We start from the raw sequence: 22,885 nt of genomic DNA on the forward strand, positions 1-22,885 counted from the left end.
CCTCAATCATCATCAATCTCTATCCATCTCTATCTGCTTAACATTAGCCCCAACAATGACTTATTTGTAAAGTATTGTTTCTTTACTTAGAGGTATCCAGTATTAGCCATATTGGAGTAAATACCCTTAACAATCCCTTTGACAACCTGAGGGTTGGAGCTAGAAGAAAGGTTGTGTAGTGCCCAGAATGGAAAGGGTTCATCCCATGGGGAGTATGAATGTGGTCAATAAATGTCATGGCTATCTGCCTATTTGATTTTGATGTGTCTGATGGCTTCTTCACAGCAGCCTATGCATGAGAGACTGTTGTGTCACCTGGGGGTTTGTTAGGGGCATTACCTTCAACATGGATGACTATTTTGTAATAGATATAAATACAAAATCACTTTTGAGCATCCACACTTGTTTTGCGCCCTCTCTCTTCTCTGTTTGCCTCTCTCCATGTTGAAACAGCTTCTGTCTCACTTTCTCTGTTGTTCAGTCTTGGTTTTCACGGTTTTGTACAAATTCTCTGAGGTCCCGATGAAAGATAGCCCCGGAGCACATTGGCTGTATTTCACCACTGTGTATAACATCACCCCCACTGAGTCAGACCACTGGCGGCCATTACTCACCAGACCAGACCATGATGCCAGGTTAGAGTAACGAACAGAGAGAAAGTCCTTTAATCATCAGTCCTGGGTTCAAACACGGGACAAAGTGTCCATCAGTACGACACTGACTGTGCTGCTGACCACCATGAGTGAAGAATGGAGGGTGATATTTCATTTAGCTTCTTATTTTGACTAAAATAAGGATTAGAAGAAGTAGAGACGTTCATTTCTCATATCTTTAATGCTGATTTTGTTTACATTGTAATACTGTTTAAGATGTCTGATGAGTCAAGGGATCACTGAATGGGCAAATAATAAGGGTGCAGTATGTGGATTGTGTTTCTAACATTTTGTGAATTCAATATGTTTCCTCTGGTACCATCCATTATTTAAACTGTGAATATTGCAAACCTGCAGCACAGAAGCTGGAAAAGCAGCTGAGAATTGTCACCAGTTGAAAAGGGTGGTTTGGCATAGATATGGATATATATTAGCCATTCAGAATACCAAAGAAAAAAGTTCTTACATATCAAGTTTAGGCAAAATTGAAAAAATAAAATAATTGTCTGCAATATAAATGCAATTATGAGATTATCTTCATGATTGAAAGCATAATTTGTTCTCTTGGAGCTATAATAATCAAAATTCTACCAAAAAAATTATCTTTTTTGGTTAATTCTAGACAGGCACGGTTGTCTTACGCTCATTACTTTGAATAAAAAACAGTATTGTTGTATTGGTACAAAAATATAAGTGTAATAAAGACAGCGTAAGCTTCTTTCACCATAGGTTCCAGTTACAGCAAGTATAAAACTGGACCCAGGTAAGATGGCTGCCATACGGTTCCATCCCGGAATGGCAACTTATCATGACATCATAATACGACATCGTCACATCTACTGTTCTATATCTATGGTTTGGGCCCAGAATAATCAGATTCCCTATCTGATTCTCCTTCCCCTTTATCTCCTCACCCTCCGTCCTTCCCTTCCCTTTTTTGTCTCTTTAACTAGGGTGGTGGTGAATGCCAGTGGAGCTCCAGTGCTGTGGCGTGTGAATGAAGAGGGTTTCCTGCGTTCCTCCATTTTGAACGGCACTACGATGTTTTTCCGACAGGCTTCTGATGGACTGGTGGTGCCGGACCACTCGCTGCCCCTGGGACAGAACTACTTCCTCAGTAAGATGCCTCCCAATCTCATGTGATATATTCACATCAGTTCTACTTGATCATATTGAATCTTACAGTACACTTGGAAACACACACCTGCTGTAATGTTACAACACTGTCTCTGCAAAGAATAATATCACAATTTTAAGACTAAAACAGAGTTGATTGAGGTATATCTGTTTCGACAAATTTTACCCTGTTTTGGCGACAAATTGATGTCTTGAAGGAGAGTTTTATTGGACAAATATGGGTTTATTTGTTCATTACTTGGCAGCATCATGTAGTAGTTGAAACTGAATGAACAACAGAGCACACCAAAAGCATTAGCTAATTTATGAAAAGTGTGTTAATTAATTACTATGATGGCTAGCTAACCCTAACATTGACACGAGTGCAAAAATTCAATAATTAATTGCAAGATGTTTTAAATCCAACTATCTGTATCTGATAACATATTGTGATAACATTTACAGAGAAGAGAAAATGCATCATTTCAATTATACTAATTATCTCTGTTTTTATCATTTCATTAAGTAAGATTGTTCATCCAACAACCACAGAGCTAAAGTTTAATAGGAAACATTTTGAAATACCTCCAAATAGCTCATGTACAACTGAGCCAAAAACATCTGAGGATTAATGAATTTAAATAAATTGTATTTACAGCGTTTATTCCTGACATGTCATTTGGGAGAATCGCATAATATTTCCATGTATTAGTCAGAATATCATATTTGCATATTGAAAAAAACCCCCAGATATTTATGCTGATGTTCAATCTGTATTTTAATACACACACACACAGATTTTGTGAAAGTGTACTCACGCACATTGTGCCAAAAACGTGGTGTGAGCTGCAGTGGGTGCTGGAGGGGGGTAATTGGAGTCTCACTCTTTGACTGAAGGGCTGGCTGACCTCTGTGTGTGCTCAACATACCTGATGCTGTTCCACTACGCTGCCTATCTGTTGACCTTGATGTGTCTGCTAACTCTGAGGCAACAGAGAGAGAGAGAGAGAGAGAGAGAGAGAGATGGGGGGTGACATTGGTGAGTTAAATGAGAGGGGAGGAAGGATAATGGAGAGTGGGAGAGAGGAGGTGTCAGATAAGGAGGGAGAAAGACAGGAAAGAAGAGATGGCAAGACAGAAAGGGATTAGAGAAAAAGGACAGAGGATGCGGATGGAGGGGAGAGTGAAGGTCAAACTGCAAGAGGAAGATGAAGACGCATGCAAAGCACCAGTAAGGAGGGAGGAGCAGTGACATTGCATTTCCCTCTTCACACGTCACTGTTTCTGAATGTTGGCAACGTGCTTTAACGATCTGAAGGAGCGGTGACTCTGCAGGCCCAACATTCGATGTCATTGGACTGACGATCATTTGGTCAGGGGTGACAGAGAAGCACGAGTGGTTTTATCAGCCCTCTGATTGGCTGAGAAGCTTTCACCGTCTGTGTCTCGTCATCAGTGGACTCGCAGCTCGTTGGCTCAGATCAGGCTCTAAAAAATGTCAGTTAATATTCACTATGAGGCTATTTTTATCCAAGTGCCCGTGTAGCTGTCAGCTTTGATTGAAGATATAATAAGAGATGTTCTGAACTTAAAGACCCTGAGAGACAAGATGGAGAGGCACACACTTTATTTTGGTCATAATGAAGAACTGTCTGCATCAGTTCCTAACACTTCTAGCCACGTGGAAGTTTATTGTTCTTTTGGCAGCAAGGTGTACTTGTACTACAGGCAATGAATCGTTTAAAATCTGTCTTAAAACATTTATTGACAAGACTAAGAGCCTACAGTGATGCTAGCGGCTCTGGGAGGCTGTACGTAGTTAGCTAAATGCCAACATGCTCACACTGACAATGCTAACATGCTAATGTTTAGCAGGTATACGTTTATCATGTTTGTTTACCATCTTAGTTTAGCATGTTACCATGCTAACTATTGCTAATTATCTCTGAACACAGCTGAGGGTGAATGTCATTAGTTTAGCAGATATTTAGTCATAAATCAAACTAATAGACAAATTGAGGCATGATGATGGCACTAAATGAGTCGGTCGATCACCAAAGTTCTGACAATTCATCATGAAAGGGACATGAATGACCCAAATTTCATGGCATTTCTTTCAATAGTTGTCATGACATTTCATTCAAAACCACAAATGTCAACCTCATGGTGTGTGCTAGAGGAAAAGTCAGGGGACCACCAATGTCAGTAGGATTCATCCTCTGGGGAACATGAATGTCTGCTCAAAATTTCAAGGCAATCTATCCAATAGTTGCTGAGATAGTGGTGTGCAAAAACAAAGACATTTAAAAAATGTTGTCATTCTAATAAACCTTTCTTGCATCAAGTCAAATCTTCTCTCCAAAGACATGCTGATCATGTATTTAATTATATCTGCCAATGCAGAACATACTATTGAAATATAATGAATGACTTAATAAAAACACTAGTGTAAATAGTGTGAAAACCCCTCAACGCTTCTGTGGCAGGTGTGATACGCGTGGGCGCCCCCACAGCCCCGGAGGTCACCCTGCGTCTCAACCTGACGGTGAAGGCCAGCAGCTGTGTGGAGCCCGGCAGCAGCTTCAGTGACCCTCAGTGCTCCGGGAAAGGCAAATGTATCACACAGCCCTCTGAGGTGAGAAATAAGGGATGTAAAATCAGCAAAACACAAGATGTTTCCTGTTATCAAGGCAACATTTGCACACATTAATGTGAATGCAGCTGAAAGGCACAAGAGACAAACCTGCAGTATTTTCTTATACTTGAATAGAAAATCTTACAGAGGCCAAAAGACCTAAAAGAAGATCCAAATGGAAACTGAAGCATCCAGATACTTGCAATGATTAATAAATGAACTCTTAATTCAGACATGTTTCTTTTTCCTGTTTGTATAAGCATGGTTTCAGCAATCACTCACTTCACTCCTTAGTAACAAAACAATAGTGCAACTGCAAAATAAGCAAAAGCAAAGTTTCCATATTATTGTAACCCAACATTATCACTGCAGCTGCATCCGGAGATGCAAGTGCCTTTTGATCATTATTCACAAACGTATAGCAGAAAAAACACACTCCCTGGGTTTCACTTAGCAGAGAACAAAAGAACAAAAGCCTGTACAGAACAGAACAACGCAATGCCACAAATTACAGCAGTGCAGCGTGGTCAAAAGCTTTTTTTAAATTGTGGGGATTTACAGTTTCATTCATTATCTGTTGCTGATAGTCAAAGATGTTACCACTAGTAACCCACTAAAAGAGATGCTTGTTGTAGCATTATGTTATGTTACTGAATTATTTTACAATCTCATTATTCCTATTTCACAACTTTCTCTTCTTTTGATCTCCCATCATTCGTCCCTCTCTCCCACTGTTTCACCTTTAAGGCTCATTGATTTGACGTGACAAATGTGTGTGTGTGTGTGTGTGTGTTCTTGTGTTGTTTCAGAGCACTTTCTTTTGCGAGTGTGAGGACGGCTACACTGGAATCTTCTGTGAGGAATTCGATGCCTGCCACCATCGACCATGTCGCAACAATGGCACCTGCACTGACGTTAGGCAGGGGGGTGAAGGACGCAACTTCTCATGCACCTGCCCTCCAGGTGTGTGTGTCCATGTGTGCATCCTGCCTTTCTACATGTCCTCCGGACCGTAAATGTGTTTATTTCAGGGCTGTTGGTGATATACTGTTTCATGTGTATACAGGGCTTCATGAGGAGGAGTCTCAGCCTGACTGTGGTTGGTTTGATTAGACTTGTTCAGATGTAAAAACTGAAACCCCCTCTCTTTGTTTTAGAACATCTCTCAATAAGAACGCAGGCACACACATGAACCTTTGATCTTGTCAGAGTTATTTTAGGACAGGGACTTGAAGCGAGGGCCTCTGGTAAGAAGGTAAATGTCAGAGGTGCCCACTGACTGCCTGTCATTAGGGAATTGTGCCTACACGCACAGTTGATGAGAAGCAGCATTGTCAAATGTAGTTTAACTAGGTGGCTCAAATTGACGACTTATTTATATTTCTGTATTTCTTATCTTCCTCCATGGTTGCTGCTACTCCTTTCTATTTCTATTATAGACACCAGACAAACATTTACATCCAAGAAATAAAACATAATCTTTCGAGTAGTCTGATTATAAACTGTGTGTTTCTCAGGTTATGAAGGGGAGCGCTGCCAGTTGATGGTTGACCACTGCGTCTCTCAGCCCTGCAAGAATGGAGCCACTTGTTTCAGCAGCCTGGCCGGGCCCAGGTGCTACTGTCCCGAAGGTAGGAACCGATCACTGCATGCGGGAACTAACCTGTGTGTGTGAGTGTTGGTGTGTGTTTGCTGTAAGAGAGTCAGAGGGAATTAGTGAGAGTGCCGTAAATACACCGTTAGTGTGCCTATGATAGAAGTGACTGTTTGTCATTTGTATTAAAAGAATGAAGTCAATTCTTATTCAACATTTTACAGGATAATAAACAAAAACAGATATACACATGAGTCCATCTAGGTTGCACAAGCATCTCTGCCCAGAAACCTTTCAACAGTTCGTGATGTTTGTTTTTCTTTGTTAAAAAGAAAGAAAGACAAAGACAGGAACACATAGACTGAAATAAGTGTGTACTTCCTGCAATAGTGTGTGCATTTTTCAGCTGTCTGATTCCAGTTATTATACGCTCTGTGTGTCTGCTGCGTGTTTAACAGTATCTGTGCCACTGTGATGCTTAATTTAAACCTTCCTCCTCTAGTCTAATTAGTTTTCATAGCCTCAGCGACCTGCATCAGCCTCTCTGGGGAAATATGTGACCGCAAAACTTCTGCCGAAACAGCATTTCTCAACATGAGCACACTAGTTTGCAATTAATATACACTATGTACCGACAACAGTGTATGCAGAGTGTGTATGCACACACACACACAGACAAAATACAGGGAAAACATTAGGTAACAATGGACCATATAAATTAAGAAGCAGCAGATTGATGTAAAACCTGGCGGGAAGGCTGTTTCATTGTTCCAGGTATAGCTCCCAGTGGTCAGTTCATTCTCGATATGGAGGAGGCCTCACTCACTCTGCAACACCTGACTATATTATTAATCTGCGGCTGCCAAAAAAACAAGGTCTCCAAAGAGCAAAGGAATTCATAATCCACCACTTTTGTATTTATTTTCATAAAATGAGAGAAACTGCGGTGAGAGTGGCAGTGAAAACCGTGCCAGCGCCTCTTAATTAGTGCAAGGACATTTTGTAGAGAGTGCGCTTTTAAAAATTTCATGAGCTTATTAGATAATTCTGTGTCTGAGGGAACTTTGACTTCACGAATTATCTCTCTGTGTGTTTATTTACAGGTAGCAGCATAGTAAATCAATCTGTAACACTGCATTGGATCATTTTTTAAGAATGAATTAATTGTTGGTTAGCTTATTTAAGAACGTGACTAATGGAACATTTAAGAAAGCATGTCAACATTTGCAGCATCATAAACCATTAACTACAGGCCTTTTTCACAGAAGACATTTTGACATGTCACAGCATAAAGGCACAGGTGCAAATAGTGAAATTAATGATTTCAATTTCAGTTAGCTGCTTCAGTTTCAGGGTCCTGGTATTGTATATGCTGTCATGGCTTACTGGGACACTTGAATAGAACAGAGCCATCATTAATGTTAGCAACACCTGCGCTTTTCCTACTATGACAAGTCAAAATATCTGCTGCGAAACAATTCAACATAAAACATGAGGAAATAATCCACATTGTATTGTGCTATTAAGAGCCAAAGTGTGAAAGTGAGAAAGTAATGCATGTCATGTTGCTGCAACAAAAGCAGTTTAGAATATTTAGTTTGTTTTGGAAAACAAGCTAAATATTTAATAGTAAACAAAAGGACCAGCAGGGATATTGAAGAGGAAAAAAGAAGAGCTCCGCTCATACAAACTCAAAATTGGAAATCCATAGAGATGGGTGTCTCAGTATAGGACATGCTGTTTAACAAGTGATCAATCAACAACACCCACACACTCCTGCAGGAAAAACACACACACACACAAACAAACCTTAAGTATGTTACGGGTAGGACTTCAGGGAATAAATGTAAGTCACTCCTTAAACAAAAACAAGTGTTTGTGTGTGTGTGTGTGTGTGTGTGTGTGTGTTAGAGAAGTATATGCTGATGAACACATCAGATGAGGATGATTTAAATGTCTGATGGAATACACAGCCTTCGGGCAAACAATCAAAAGCAGAAGAGATGTTTTTAACAAGGATGCTGTAAAGGAGATCCTTTATAGAAATGTAAAGTTTTCAAGTAGAAGAGTAGATTTAATCTTGTATCAAAAAAGGATTTCATTAGCACTCCAAGTCCAAGAATGCTATGCATCCTTTCTGTATGTAGGACAGGGAAAGATAACGAGAGGTTGTGAGAAAGCAGAATGAAAAGTTCTCTGTTGTTCCTCCTGCATTCATTTCCCTCAGGACCAAGTCTTTGTCTCTTTGTTTGCAGCAGAAGTCACAAGTTCTTTTCAGTGTTTTTGCTCATGTTTCTCAAGGAAGACTGCTCTCCAGTAAATAATACTTAAGACTTCATTTGCACAGTAGTGACCTCCATAGGTAAAGAAATGTAAGCACACTCAAACGGCCAAATGAATACGCACAGAGGACAGACTTTTGCATGCTGCTCAGTGCTTAGCCAGGAACTACCCTCCCACCCCCATAAATCACCTCCAAGTTTTCATGCAATTTTACTGCACAGACACACGCAATAAATACAGTGATTGATGGCATGACAACTGTAGCAGCTGTCATCAGAGATGCATCAACTCTGTGATCACCAGGCCAACTTTGAGAGCAAAAGCTGCATTTTTATTTGCTACATCATAAGGGAGGCAGGAATATTTAAATAGATTCACCCTGCAGGGATAGAGGGTAATATTTTCCCTGTCAGCAGCAAATCTCAGAAACTAACAGATTTCCAGAGAGAACTTGAGACAAGTAACAACTAAATGGACTAATGTCGTGTTTGGGATGTCTGTCCACAGGTCGTTATTGGTTTTAACCCATAATTATGAAAGATGAAAGCAATAAGGTTTGAGACTTGGAAGTCATACCAGTACATCCACAGGCCCTGTTCATTCCTGGTATTAACATTTGTCCTGGGTGATCCGATCACATGTGGACAGCTCTAATACCACGTGTGAATGCACCCAAGACGCATTGAGGACGCATTGATATCCGATCACTCAGACCACATTTGGAGGTGGTCTGGGCCGCATATGGCTACATTCTTTTAGCAGTGTGTACGCGAATGCGTCCTGGGCCACATTGAAGGACCACCTACTCAGTACATACTCCCTCACTCATTAAAGTGTGAAACAACAACAAAAGGATGCCACAACAACAGGCAAAAAATGACGAAACATGCTGTCTGATGTCCTCCGGCTGCTCTGTCTCAACTCTCTTATTTTTATTTATTTATTTTTTTTATGAGTTTCCTTATCGACAGATGGCTTTACCTGTTGTTAAAGTAATCACTAAATGTAGCTGCCGTTTACTAGTTTGCTCAGTTAGTCGCGCTGTTCTGTTAACGCTAGCTGACTCTGCCTGGACTGGGAGTTTGGACCACCGGGGGAGTGTTGGTGTTTACACCGCTAGCATAGGAGCTTTGGACCGCCATGAGGAGGAGATTTAATAAAGCTTTATTTAAGCTCTACAGCTAATAGATTGCTAGCTGCACAACTAACTGAGCTAATTAGTAGCAGCTACAGTTAGCGGTTACTTTAGCAACAAGTGAAGCTATTCGTCCATCAGGAAACTCACAGAGGCAGAGCAGCTGGAGGACATCCGAGGGAAAACCAGAACATATTTTCTCTAACACCAACCTAATTCTTGTCTCAGTTGAGGTCATTCATCAAAATCGGGTTAAAAACAACAAAGTATTTGGTCTTTGCAAACAGAAATCCTGTACGTGTTTATTTGTATATAGAGCTGGGAAGTGACATCCGATCACAAGTGGTCAATCGAGACGCATGTAGAGACACATGTTAATGCCAGGTGTGCTCAGAGGTACTTGGAGCTGTCCACTTGTGATCAGATCACCCATGAGGCATGTTAATACCAGGTATGACCAGGGCCATACATTCATAGCATGAGGTCAACATCCAAAGTGAGTCAACAATCAAACTCAATTGGTCAAGTCATCGACAAGAAAGGTTTCATCACTGCCTTATCACATTTCTGTACCCAGTTTTTAAAAAAATGTGTGTTGACAACTCCTCTTCGTTGTTAAAACATAAATAATCAAAAGCTGATCACAATAATCTGGAGTTGTCTTGTTTTGGATATAATTACTTAAAGAAATACAGGAGTAAAACACAAAAGCCCACATTGATTGCACAAGAACTTATTGCTGCATGTGTTTACAATTTACCGTAAATGGAAATTTTAATGATGCAAACGTAACTCTGGGTAGAACAGCAAATTGTAGAGTCAGGCATTTATGAAGGTCTCTGCTCTCTGAGTGCCTTCCAGTTTTTACTCTCAAACTCTCACTTCAAGGTAAAGTGATGAAGAAGTCAAATCTGTATGAATACCAAATATGAATTTCATGGATCTGCTCAAGAAAATTTTGCACTCTGACTCCTCAACAGACTACCACAATCGCATCACACACACACTGACAGAAGAGGAAAGTGTGAGTGTCAGTACTGTGACTGCCTCCAGTCAGAACTAGCAGGGCGGGGGAGCTAAATTTAAACTGTGAACTCCTTTTAATGTTGGCAGGTTTGAATGCCAGCAGCAGGAATGAACAGACTCCTCTATGTCAGCCAGGTCTCATGTCACAATGTGTGAGCGTTTGTGCATCTTTAGATAGATGTATTAGACTAATAAACAGAAAATAGAGAAAGGCAGAGAGAGACACTGAGCTCAAGATGTAGAAGTCCTCTAAAAAAAGTTTGTACGCAGAGCAAAGAAGCTGAGACTAACAGGCGAGCAGGGGATTAAACCATGACTGAACAAATATAAATCATAACATTAAATTTATGTAAGAGCGTGTGTGCGTGGGCTAACATCTGTGTTTGCTAGCGTGTAATAGAAAGGAGGGAAAAAGTGAGAAGAGATGAGGGAGCTTGGAAGGAAGCAGAGGAGTGAAGAAGGAAAGGATGAGGCAGAGCGAGGCAGTGGACACAGAGAGACGGAGAGAGCTTTTGGTGAGATTTTTTCCTGACTGCTGCAGATTACTCCTGTCTCTCTGCTGCTGAATGATAAATGTCCTCCTCGCACTGTGAAAGTCTTGCAGATCAATGGAGAGATCTCTTCATTAGCTCAATGGAGCATGCACACTGGTGCAGTCAGCACAGGGATTTACTACGGTGTTACTGTAACTCAGAGGACCCACACACACTATACTGCATCACAGAGAGTCTTTCTCTGCTCTGCAGTACAATGGCAGCTCTCATGGGAGGTGAAGACCGAGGAGGAGAAGGGGTGGAGAAAAGAGGGAGGAAGTTATTTTTAGACGAGGAGGATAGGTGAAAGTAGCAGAGGCTCACAAACTAATGAGAGGAGGTGAATAAGAAACCAGTGGCTTCAACACACAACCAGTCACCCTGAAAAGAGAAAGGGAGTGCATGGGTGTGCACAAAACAAACCCCACACAGAAAGCATGACAGAAACACAACCACGCTCCTTCAGAGATACTGATATAACACAATAGTCAGACATTCCTGTCAACAGCAACAATTCATTCTCTGTGAAGCTGCTTTCACTGCTTCTTTTTGTCTCTAACAACGAGGAGGAAGGGATTAAAGACGGAACATTAAAATTGCTCTAGGTGGTGATTTTGAGTGGTAGATGATGACAGAACCAAACCACTTGCTGTCTTTTCCTCAGTATATTATCTTTGATGAGTGCCGTCACTCTCCCCACATCTGCTTCCACAAAACTGGGCAGTCAGGAGGCTTAAAGGAATAGTTCGACATTTTGGGAAAGACCCGTTTTCACTTTTCTCCTGAGAGACGACAAGATCGATACGACTCTCATGTCAGTCTGCTAAACATTGAGTCTACAGCCAGTAGGCTGTTAGCTTAGCGTAAACACAGGAAGTAACTTAGCCCTATTACAGCATGTAACTCCCCCAAAATTGCAGTTTATACATTTCTGTTTGTATATGAAAGAAACAAATGAGATCCAATGTGTTATTTAGTGCTGTTAGGCATATTTTTATACTTTAGACAGAGCCAGGCTAGCTCTTTCCCCCTGCTTCCAGTCTTTATGTTAAGCTAAGCTAGTCACCTCCTGGCTCTAGATTCATAGTAAACTTACAGACATTAGAGTGGTGTCAATATTGTCATCTAACTCTCTGCAAGAATGCACATTAGTGTATTTCCCAAAATGTCAAACTATTAATTTAAGGCCTTGGTAAACTATAATCTTAAACTGTGTCTGAGGACTGAAACCAAGTCAGGATGTGTGTCAAATTAGAAGGACATGCAGAACCTATGAAGCTGAAATCACTGGTCTCAATCAATCAATTGGTCTAAAATATTACAGGATTGTTTAGTGCAAGCTTGTTTGATACATTACATGAGATATTGTTTTGCTTTTCCAGAGAAAAGAAGGTTAATTTGCTTCGAGAAAAACGTCAAATTTATCCTGTTGTTTGAATCTATGTGGAATAAATGACTGTACTGGTCAAAAGTTGTGTCAGAAGTTTGTATACATATTTTTAGTCCCTGGTGCCCACACTGAATGAAGCATGTTTAGCAGTTTGTAAATGCACTGCATAAACACATGATTCCTGCTGCCCTCAGATGGTTGCACAGATTAATACTCTGAAAGGGAACTTTAGTACAAGCAGTTGTGGGAAACATTACTGGTAAAAGTAATTTAATCCAGTACAGACTCTACCTTAAAGGCATTGCAAATCATCTTTTGATGTGTGTAAATCTTTTTTTTTTTTTTATCAATGTAAAAAGGACAAAACTCACCTTATATTTAAGACTAGAGGTCTTTGTGTGCACCTCTGACAACGAAACCCACAAACATTTCTATGTGAGCTTATTTGCATTAAGAGGTGGTCTCAGTGGGCAGAGAAGTAAGTAGTGCAATATCATGGGAAAACGGATTTCACATATCGCACTGCTGTGCCACTCTGCTCACCTTGTTGCAAGTATGTTAATTTGAAGCCTTGAAATGACCAAATTTGGGAAGAGTTTCATCTGACTTTTGCCTGTAAAATAGGCAATCGGCCTGCACTTCTACCTCAGCTTTGTTAAACGTGTGTTGTTTAATGTTTTCTAGCAGATAAGGACACCTGTACAATAGGACATTTTGAGAAATAGTTGTAAATAATATTATAGGTGCTGGCAGCATTTCTTCTGTTTTCTTACAGGCATATGAGGACTAGTGGCCTTGTAGGTACAGAAATTATTTTTGCGTTGGTTTCCCATGATTTTCTTTCTCTTTCCCTCTCTGTCCTACCATTTCCCACCGTTGTCTCTTGCAGGCTACCAGGGTGCTACATGTGAGCAGAAGGTGGATCCGTGTGCCTCCAGCCCCTGTCACAATAATGGGACATGCTATGCCCAGGGCCCTGGCCCCCTGGGGTTTGGCTGTAGCTGCACAGCAGGCTTCACCGGCCCCACATGTGCCCAGCTGGTGGACTTCTGTGCCCTAAACCCCTGCGCCCACGGGGTCTGCCGCAGTGTGGGCAACAGCTACAGGTGTCTGTGCGTCCCAGGTGAGCTGCAGTGTCAGCCATCTCACTGACTGATGCTTCTAGTAAAGGCTTAGGGTGCTGCTGACTGCTGATGTCATGGTGATGTGACCACCAAGAGCCAAATTTAACCAAAGTCAGTCAGAAGTGGGACAGCTCACCTCGCTTTTAGTTATTTGAATAGAATCTGAATTTATTGTCAAGATAGTTAGTGTGTGTGTGTGTGTGTGTGTGTGTGTGTGTGTGTGTGTGTGTGTTTGTGCTGCATTGTGCATGTCTTTGTCCGTCTCACTTACAATGATGGGCCGCTGTGCATCACTCACTGTTTTGCATCTTTCTCTGTGGTATTTTGCAGGTTACATTTGGGCTGTTGGTTGAAAGCAGATCCTGCAAGTATTTTGTTCATGCTAGAGATGAGAGGCTGTCAGAATCTTTCCCAATGCTTCCAACAGCTGATCCACCCGGACACTCCTCCCCACAAATATTGTACAAAATATTATGGAAAACTGTCAAAGGAAACCTGTGATGGAGGTTATATTTTCCCCAAGCTGAAAAAAAAAATATCCGATCAGACTTGGTATTGGAAGATACTCAATATTAAAATATCAGGAGCCAAAAAAAACAAACCATGATCAAGATACCCCTAATTTTGACTTAGCTCTTGGACTTTTCAACAAGAAATGTTAATAAAAGTTACCTCAATCAGAAGAATTGCTTTGGGCCTGTGCCCAATACACCCATTCAGAAATCCATCCATGGCTATAAGATAGATACCTTCTGCATCTTACTCTGAATCTATCACCACTCTAACTCTGACTTTACAACCAGCATCTAAAGCTTCGTGTTAAGTAAAAAGATGGTGACTTTTAGCATTGGCTCAGACTCAAAGTAGCAGTAAATATCGTCTGGCTGAATGATGAGTTATTTTTAGACGGGATGATCGTGGCGCTGGCACTGATGCCTCTGTGATGAACTCAATTGAGTGGAATGATGACTTATCATTATCCATTGTCTTGCAATTACCTTGCTGGGATGTTGAGATAGATGACTTTCCCTGTGGCCCATAAACATAATTTGACACTTTGCCCCTTCTGTGCTCTGTTTAAACCATCTGTCAGTCAAATGTATATAAGCCAGTCACCATCTTGATCTCTTATTTGATGCTCCTGTTCATTCTTCTGCATCAGCAGCCCCTATATTCGCTTCTTTCGCAGTATAGCTCTAACCAGGGAAATATTCCGAATTTATTTTTGGTTGCTTATGTTATCGACATGTCTTGGTAGTTTCGTCTCTGCACGACACGGATGAATTGGTACACAGCTGTTCTTTCTCTTATTGATTTGGATTTGGAAGGATGTGTGAGCTTTGACATTTTGTAGCTGTTCTTTCAAACCTGGGAAAACTGTTTCCTAAATATTTGAACTGTAAGAGTTATCGCTTGAGTTGATAATCCCTCCATAAGTCATGTACTATTCAGACATCTTACATTTTCTTCACCACAGTCTTAGTTTTTCCAATTTTGCCTTTCTTTCATATTTTTTTCTTCTGCTTGTCCCTTTGTCCTTCCTCGTCTTTATCTTCCTGCCGTTCACCTCACCTAATTTCCCTCTCATCCTGTGTTGTCTGGTTGCCATGGTGAAGCAGTTGCCGTACAAGTGTGTTTGTGTGTGTGTGTGTGTGTGTGTGTGTGTGTGTGTTGCTCCCAATCCATTGTCTGTGTCTGTGACTATTCTGGTTGAGCAGATGCTGCCATCCAATCAAATGTCTCTATTCAGACGGCCTTGTCTAATGGGATTGGTGAAATTGGTGAATTGCAATTAACATCCCAGACATTACAGTGATCACACACACACACACACACACACACACACACACACACACACACACACACACACACATCACACATGCGCACACACACAGTTTTAGACCAAATTGACCTTTTCCCCACCTCATCAGAATGCCAGCTGGTGGCTAGTGTCTGAGGTGTGTGTGTGTGTGTGTGTGTGTGTGCTGTGCATGAACATTTGTATTTCAGTGTGTCTGTGTGCATAGTAGTTTGTGTGCTGGTCTGCCTTGTATAAGTGTGTGAACGTGTGTTGGGTTGTGTAAATGCCTGCTGGCTGTCTGAAAGAAGACTGCTGGGGAGCTGATATGTAGAAGGATCCCTCCTCCAGTTTCCTGTAATCCAGCTCACATGAGAGGCTGCCAGCCCACCAGCCAGCCCAGAGTCTTAGAAAGGCACTTGACATTTCGCTGGCATTTCACAGAGAGGACCCTAGAGCCTCTAACTGGGCTCCTCATTAAGTCCCACTCTCTCCTTCCCCAAACACAGGCTGGCCCAGGGAGGGCTTTTTGAAACTTTGTCAGCACTGGGAACAAGTTGAGAAATGTATTCAGTCAAATTGGGAGCGGAGCTAATGAAAACAAATTGCTACACTCGTCTCTCAAGAGACATTGGTCCTCTGGTGATTTTGGTTCTCAGTTGTTGATGGTGGAACATTTCCATGAAGTGCAGTGGTACAGTTGGGAGTGTGAGCAGGTGTGTGAAGGTACATCAAATGTTAGATAAGTGCGTATGCATAGGCCACATAAAAACAAATTTGTCAGCCTCATTACTGAAGATTTAAATACATAGTGAGGCCAATTTTATTATAGGGGAGTATTAATACACATCTACAAAAACTAGACTTACAAAACATATACTGACATTCACTCTATCCTCCAGTCTTTAACTGTGTTTCTAAAGTTGTATCGATTTGTATCTGCAAGTTAAACAGATACAGGAAACGCCATATTCTCTTTAACAGGGTGTGCATCGCTCTTTGTATTTTTCTTTAAGCTTCTAAATATCAGATGTTGCAGGCTTTTTCTGCCTCAGTACACAGCTGCCATCCTATGGAAAACACAGTGCACTGCATGTCATCTGACCTTATGCCCATTCCCATTGAAACTCAGTGGTAAAATACTTGACTTACAATGTATTCATCCAACTTTTTTTTAAATATGCTATAACAATAAACTTGTTTGATTTGCATGAAAATAATAGTAGTATTAAATTTACCCATTAAGAAATGGAGGGCTGAATTTCTGTCATGACAAACCTACTGTATGTGGGTCCAGCTGAATGAAACCACACTGTCTTTACACAGTAGATAAAGTCTGTTGGTATGTTTTCTTGAATCCGCCTCATTTATAATTCTTATTGCTCTTAGTACGTACAATAGATTTATATTAGTTGCATATGTGTGTCTACATATGTGTCCAAAATTTCAATACTTTTGGACACTTTTGCACAAATCAAATGTGTGAAAACATACTTTCAAATTAAGGTTTTAACAATGTGCAAGAATGTTTGATTTCTGATGTAAGTATATGTGGGAAATTATTTTTTCCCACAATTTTAGCAAATAGTGCAACATTTAGGCACATTTACAACCCTGCAATTTGTATGTGTGAAGGAACATGAACCTTTTTCCCCACTCAGTTAAATCAGATCTACTCAGCTAACGCAGTATTTGATTATATCAAACTATAATACTCTCATTAAGCACAACAGTAAAACAACAGTATGAAGAATACTTAACAATGCTCTACAGAAATACAATTATACAGAAAGTATGTACATTTATAGAATTTATTTTTGAATTTAAGTCTTCCAATTATTTTTATTATATTATTTTTTATTTATTTATGTGTGGGAAGAAACCAGAGCACCCGGGGTAAACCTACACAGACACGGGGTCCTGTCTGTCAGGACTAAATACTGAACCTCCGCGCAGCCCTATGGCCTGTTACAGCCTGTGTGTGAGTGTGTGTGTGTTTCTGTCTTACTCGTGGTCCTGCTTCTTCTTCTCCTGCTCTTTGTATTTGCGCCGGTGTTTTGGAGTGACAGACTTCTTGAATCGCCTCCACAAAGAAGGCGTCTTCGGTGTGTCCTGGACCTTTTGTCGAGCGTCGATGTCTACGATGACCTCAGGGGACTCCTTCAGGTGGATCAGCTCGCACATTTGGGTCTTCATCTGATTTGTGAGCACCTCCACCTTTTTCTCCAGTGCCTGAGTGGCTTCGTCCTGTTCCTTCAGTTTGGAGGCTAGCTCGAGGCTGGAGCTGGTCATTTTCTGCAGCTGCCTCTTTAAGTCCTCCAGCTGCTTAGAAGTCACCTCTTCTCTGCAGGCTGCTTTCTGCTTCATCACCTCCCACTCCTGCTCAAGGGCTTCCTTTTCGGCTGTCAGCCTGCCAACCAGCTTCAGGTCATTGGAGACTCTCTTCATGAATTGAAGCCTGACTCTCTCTGGTCCTGTCATGGGGACGTGAGACTGAATAGAATTTTTATCTGCAGCAAGACTTTTCAGCTCTTCATAATCCCTTATGAGGTCCTCTTTGTGTTGGTCAGTGGTAGTTGACTCATCCAGGGGCTCAGCTGGACGTGCTCCGGAGGACAGACTCAATTTTTTGATGTCTTCTTTGAGCCTCTGTACCTCCTTCTCATGCTTGACTCTCAAGCTGAACTCCTCTTCCAGTGTTTTCTCATTTGCCCGGAGCCTGGTTCTCGCAATGGCTCTGTTGTGCTCCACCGTCATCCTCATTTCTTTTTCCTGCTTTGGATAATAGTTGGTAACCTGCAGGTGATTTTTCAGTCTCCCCGACTCATTCCAGTGGTTTTGTGGCGGCCGTCTGGCCCGCACTGGATGAGTTGAGGTCTGAGACTGGAGCTCCTCATGGACATTCTCAACTGCCTGGAGCTCCTCGTGGACATCATCCACCACTTGGTGGAGAGTCTCAGCTTCTGGCTGGGTGGGGAGCTGCTTGTTCTTGTTTTGATTGCTGCTGCTGCTGTCAGTGAGTTCGGCCATCATCTCCTCATGCTGCCTGATAAGGGCCTTGATTTCCATTTCGGCCCAGCTTGCGAGACCTGGTAGTTCGTCCATTTCTGCTTAATAAAGACTTAATAGATTAGATAATCAGTCTCTTGTTTGTAAAGTGTTTTCAGTACTTGTTGAAGTGTCTTTCCAAGTGTGTTGTGTCTCAGATTGTGTCTCCTTGTGAGGAGTGTTTGAGAGCTTGTGGTTAGGGGTTGTGACCTCAACGGCTTTCATTGAGTTTCGGAATTATTATTCTTCTTTTTTGCCAACATTCTATTTACACATTTTTGAAAAAAAACCCCGTAAATTAATATGAATATACATATTAATGCATCAGTAATACCAAATGATACATGATAAATATAACACTGAAAGGTGCTTTCTGCATGTAAGTACTTTTACTTCAGATATTTTACTTCAGTAAGATTTCAGTATGGCCTTTACTTGTAGTGGAGTACGTTTACTGTGTTTCCACCACTGGTTTTCTGATGCTGAAAACACACAAAATGAAATAAACTGCGATTAAATCTTAAAAAAAAAAAAAAAAAAAGATTGGCCCTTTTTCTGTGACACCTCGATTTAAAATAATAGTTAATAATAGATCAATATCAACAGAGTATTCATATACAGTTACAGTATACAGTTAAATTGAATTTAAATTACAATAAAAAATGAACAAATATATGAAATACCACATTTAAAAGTGTAGAAATTGATTGTTCTCATCATGTTTGCAAATAGTCACCTGAAGCTTTCAGTTTTATTGCCCAGCCCACTACAGTAACTTTATCCTGCACTGTCTCCTAGATAAATAAAGGTTAAAACATTATCTGGGTCAATGCAGCAAAATTACATGACTCTAACATTAATATATTCTGTATATACTTGTGTGTTCCATGAAGGCTACCATGGCTTGTACTGTGAAGAGGAGTACAATGAGTGTCTGTCTGCCCCCTGCCAGAACTACGCCACCTGTAGGGATCTCATCAATGCCTATGAGTGTGTCTGCACACCGCAGTTTGAAGGTATGTATGCATGTGTGTACGAGTATATGAGTGAGTGTGTGATTATATTTAGATCCAGGCACACATTTGTAAATAAGCTTTACGTTACGGTTTCATATGACACCTCCTGTGTGTGTGTGTGGGGGGGTGTGTGTGTGTGTGCAGGCAGACACTGTGAAATCTACAAGGATCCATGTCTGAAGATGCGCTGCCAGAATGGAGGCCACTGTGAGAGCGCAGGACTCAACGCTTCCTGTGCCTGCCCACCTGGATACCTGGGTGAGCACTGGTCCCATGATCAGCCTGAATAGCAGTAGACTAGCTGCCTATTAATGGTTCACATGACATGGCTATGAGGCTGAAGGATATGGAAAGTGTTTAATAGACTGCATTAAAAACAACCATAGTCAAGCTTAATAAAGAATAAGATAGAAGAGTTGCACATCCCATACAGTTTTTTTTTATTGTGATAGTATTTGATAAATTAAATAATAGTGACACATTTTACTGTTAAACCCTAACGTGTTCCTGGGTTTGAGAACAACTGCATGAGGAGTCAGAATACTGGGAGCTGTGAGCCTCACTTTCTGCTCTTGGCTTTGTTGCTCTAGTTGTTATTGAACACAACCTTACCTGTCCACTCAGGGGAGAAGTGTGAGGTCGACATCAACGAGTGCGAGAGCAACCCTTGTCACCATGGAGGCACCTGCATTGACCAATCAAATGGCTTCACCTGTCACTGTCCACCTGGGTGGGTGGGTCCCAGCTGTGAGATCCGTAAGTCAGCCTGTCAGAAAACTCCTGTTCAGCTATTAATCCAAAATCCGACTTGTGGAAAGCTATATGTGTGTGTGTGTGTGTGTGTGTGTGTGTCAGATCTGCAGTGGAAGCCAGCGCACACTGAGGACACCCTGACCAACATGCCCCGCCACTCCCTTTATATCATCATCGGAGCGCTGTGTGTGGCCTTCGTCCTCATGCTCATCATCCTCATTGTGGGCATCTGCCGCATCAGCCGCATTGAGTACCAGGGCTCGTCACGCCACGCCTACCAGGAGTTCTACAACTGCCGCAGCATCGACAGCGAGTTCAGCAACGCCATCGCTTCCATCCGCCACGCCAGGTCAGTGACAGGATTTGTATGTATTGATTTATTGACAACAAAGTCTTGCACAGGAAGAGTGTTACAGAAGTGTTGTGGTAGGTTAATTAGGCAGTCTTATTCCTCAGATATCACAGCTTTGTATTTTCTCTCAGTAAACAACTTTATTTAAGAATTTATAAGTTGGTACTTTAACGTATTTAATGAAGCAATGTTTTACATTCACTCCACAGCTGCTTGGGAATTAGTTTTGCATGTTTTAAAGGGGAACTCCACTACTTTTACAGATAAAGGTCAGTTTACTAGTTGACAAAACAATCTCAACAATCAATCTCACGTCCACTTAATGCCTTTTTCTGTGGACCATGTGATACAGTGGAAAGCTCCAGAACAAGCAAGTCAGTAGCAGTTTTCAAGATCAAGAATAAACTGTCAGACTCAAGTCAGTTTCAAGTCAGTTATGGGGAGTACTGCTCAGAAATAGTTAAGTTGCTCTTTTTATAACGTCTGAGAAAATAATATTATTATTTTATTGTTATTTATTTTTGGGCTCGGAGAAGTTTATAACAGACAGCCTGATTCACAAGATATGGATGTTGACACAGGGGCATTTAACACGCAGGGTCTAACAAAAAGATACTATTGAGTTGCATTATGGGAAGTGTTGGATCCACGATTTTAAGCTAAAAGCTAGGATATCTCGTGCTCTGCAACATAAATTCTGACCACTTATTTTTATTCTATTATTTTCCGTCTTTTGTAATCACCCCTAACTTTATAGAAGTTCAACACTAAACCACTGAAGTGTCCCTTTAATAAATGTTTACTCTATTTGTCACCATACCACCAACCCAGTACCAACAAAGGATGGGCCACATTGCGAGAAAGTGTTTGATGATGCAATATTGCTGCACGTTTGGTGTTTATGCTTTCTAATCAGATTTGGCAAGAAGTCCAGGCCTGCCATGTACGATGCCACTCCCATCGCCTATGAAGACTACAGTCCCGATGACAAGCCTTTGGTTACCCTCATCAAGACAAAGGATTTGTAAAAAACAACCATTCCAGCACATCACAAGCTGTACACATACAACTGCACATGCACACACAGAAAGTCAATATAAGAATAAGTATTTCTTAAGAAAAAAAAATAACAGCTAAACAAAATTGAATGTAAAGTGGAGAAAAAAAACAATACAAAACATACTCTGTAGTTTAAAAAGAACAAAACTGGAATTTGATACATCTATTTTCCTGTCAAAGTCCACGATAAGGCTTTATTGTAGCATAAGAGCATACTTTGCATTACTTAAGTTATTGATAATGGGCGACACTACCAGTAACCTCTGCTGTACAAGAGTAACGACTTTAGTCTGCACCAGACTGTCTGTCTGTCGGTGAGGCCAGCAACCCAGGAGCCTAAATTTCAAAGTGTAAACTCAGTGCTGACAGCAGTCCTCACAGGTGTTGTAGAAATAGGTGCACTCCTCTTGGTGCATACTCTGTATCTTTTTCTATATCTAAAAAAACGATTCTGCAGTAGGTTGCCTTACTTCGTGCATGGTTAGATTTGATGTTCTCTCTGCATTATTTTAAAATCCTTTGTACTTGGTTGTTGGTTGTTATTCTTTTTCATTGCAGTTGTATTTCTCTCTGTCAAGATTGTGCCAAATATTTTCTTTGGGTAATTTGTGGTTAGTAGATCAAATACACACATGTATAAAATACTAGTCACAGGATTTTTCTTTTTAAAATACATATTGTCCTGTTATTTACATGCAAGTTTCTCAATGGTGTATGAATAGTAAAGAAAGTGGGTTTACTGGAGTACTGTGACCCTACCATCCTACTGTATGTATTTCAGTGATATTTAGGATAATAGGTAGGTATATTTCTCAATGCACAGAAAAATAGTTGGTTTTACTCAGTGTACCTGTTTATGCCAGTGTACAAATTCACCTCTAGTATTGACAGTGTTGAATCGTTTCTGGATGAGAGTTTCTTGCTGGCTTTAGGGTGGAGAAGAGGGAGGATGAGGAGGAAGAGGAGACTCAGAGGGATGATATCTACTCCAGAATATATGTGCTTCTGTGTCCTGCCAATGGAAAACTCCCTGTGTGTGCAGCTGTGTCAAGCAATGTTTTACCAATAGGCTTAGCTAATCCTCTGATTTTTTTCTCTCTCATTTTAAACACAGCAACCACATGATTACCTATTATCTATGTTAAATGATGTAAACAATAAAGATTCAAGTGAACATAACCTACAGTACTCACCTGGTGTCTCGTGTGAATTCATGTTGTCTCAAAACAATGTCTGACCAGACTACTTCACAGTTTTCAATACCCGTTGCTATGGACACATTTCAGTTGGTACCAAAGAAGCCCCAATCATACTAGTTAAAACACTAACATCAATTTAAACAGATAAATGAGGAATACAATATCATAACA

General features: G+C 40.9%; 1 protein-coding gene across 1 annotated transcript in view; it reads left to right on the top strand.

The window, feature by feature from the left end:
• Window positions 1–21,484, top strand: part of dner (delta/notch-like EGF repeat containing) — a 55,929-nt gene extending 34,445 nt beyond the window's left edge. Inside the window, exons 4-13 of the mRNA XM_070906459.1 lie at window positions 1,607–1,770; window positions 4,256–4,404; window positions 5,214–5,367; window positions 5,922–6,035; window positions 13,255–13,488; window positions 19,229–19,351; window positions 19,496–19,609; window positions 19,976–20,107; window positions 20,207–20,453; window positions 21,373–21,484. Coding sequence (XP_070762560.1) covers window positions 1,607–1,770; window positions 4,256–4,404; window positions 5,214–5,367; window positions 5,922–6,035; window positions 13,255–13,488; window positions 19,229–19,351; window positions 19,496–19,609; window positions 19,976–20,107; window positions 20,207–20,453; window positions 21,373–21,484 — 1,543 coding nt within the window. The remainder of the gene's footprint in view (window positions 1–1,606; window positions 1,771–4,255; window positions 4,405–5,213; window positions 5,368–5,921; window positions 6,036–13,254; window positions 13,489–19,228; window positions 19,352–19,495; window positions 19,610–19,975; window positions 20,108–20,206; window positions 20,454–21,372) is intronic.
• The last annotated feature ends 1,401 nt before the right edge of the window (window positions 21,485–22,885 follow it).

The sequence above is a fragment of the Enoplosus armatus genome, chromosome 5 (genome assembly GCF_043641665.1).
Source record: "Enoplosus armatus isolate fEnoArm2 chromosome 5, fEnoArm2.hap1, whole genome shotgun sequence".
NCBI classification, from domain to species: domain Eukaryota; kingdom Metazoa; phylum Chordata; class Actinopteri; order Centrarchiformes; family Enoplosidae; genus Enoplosus; species Enoplosus armatus.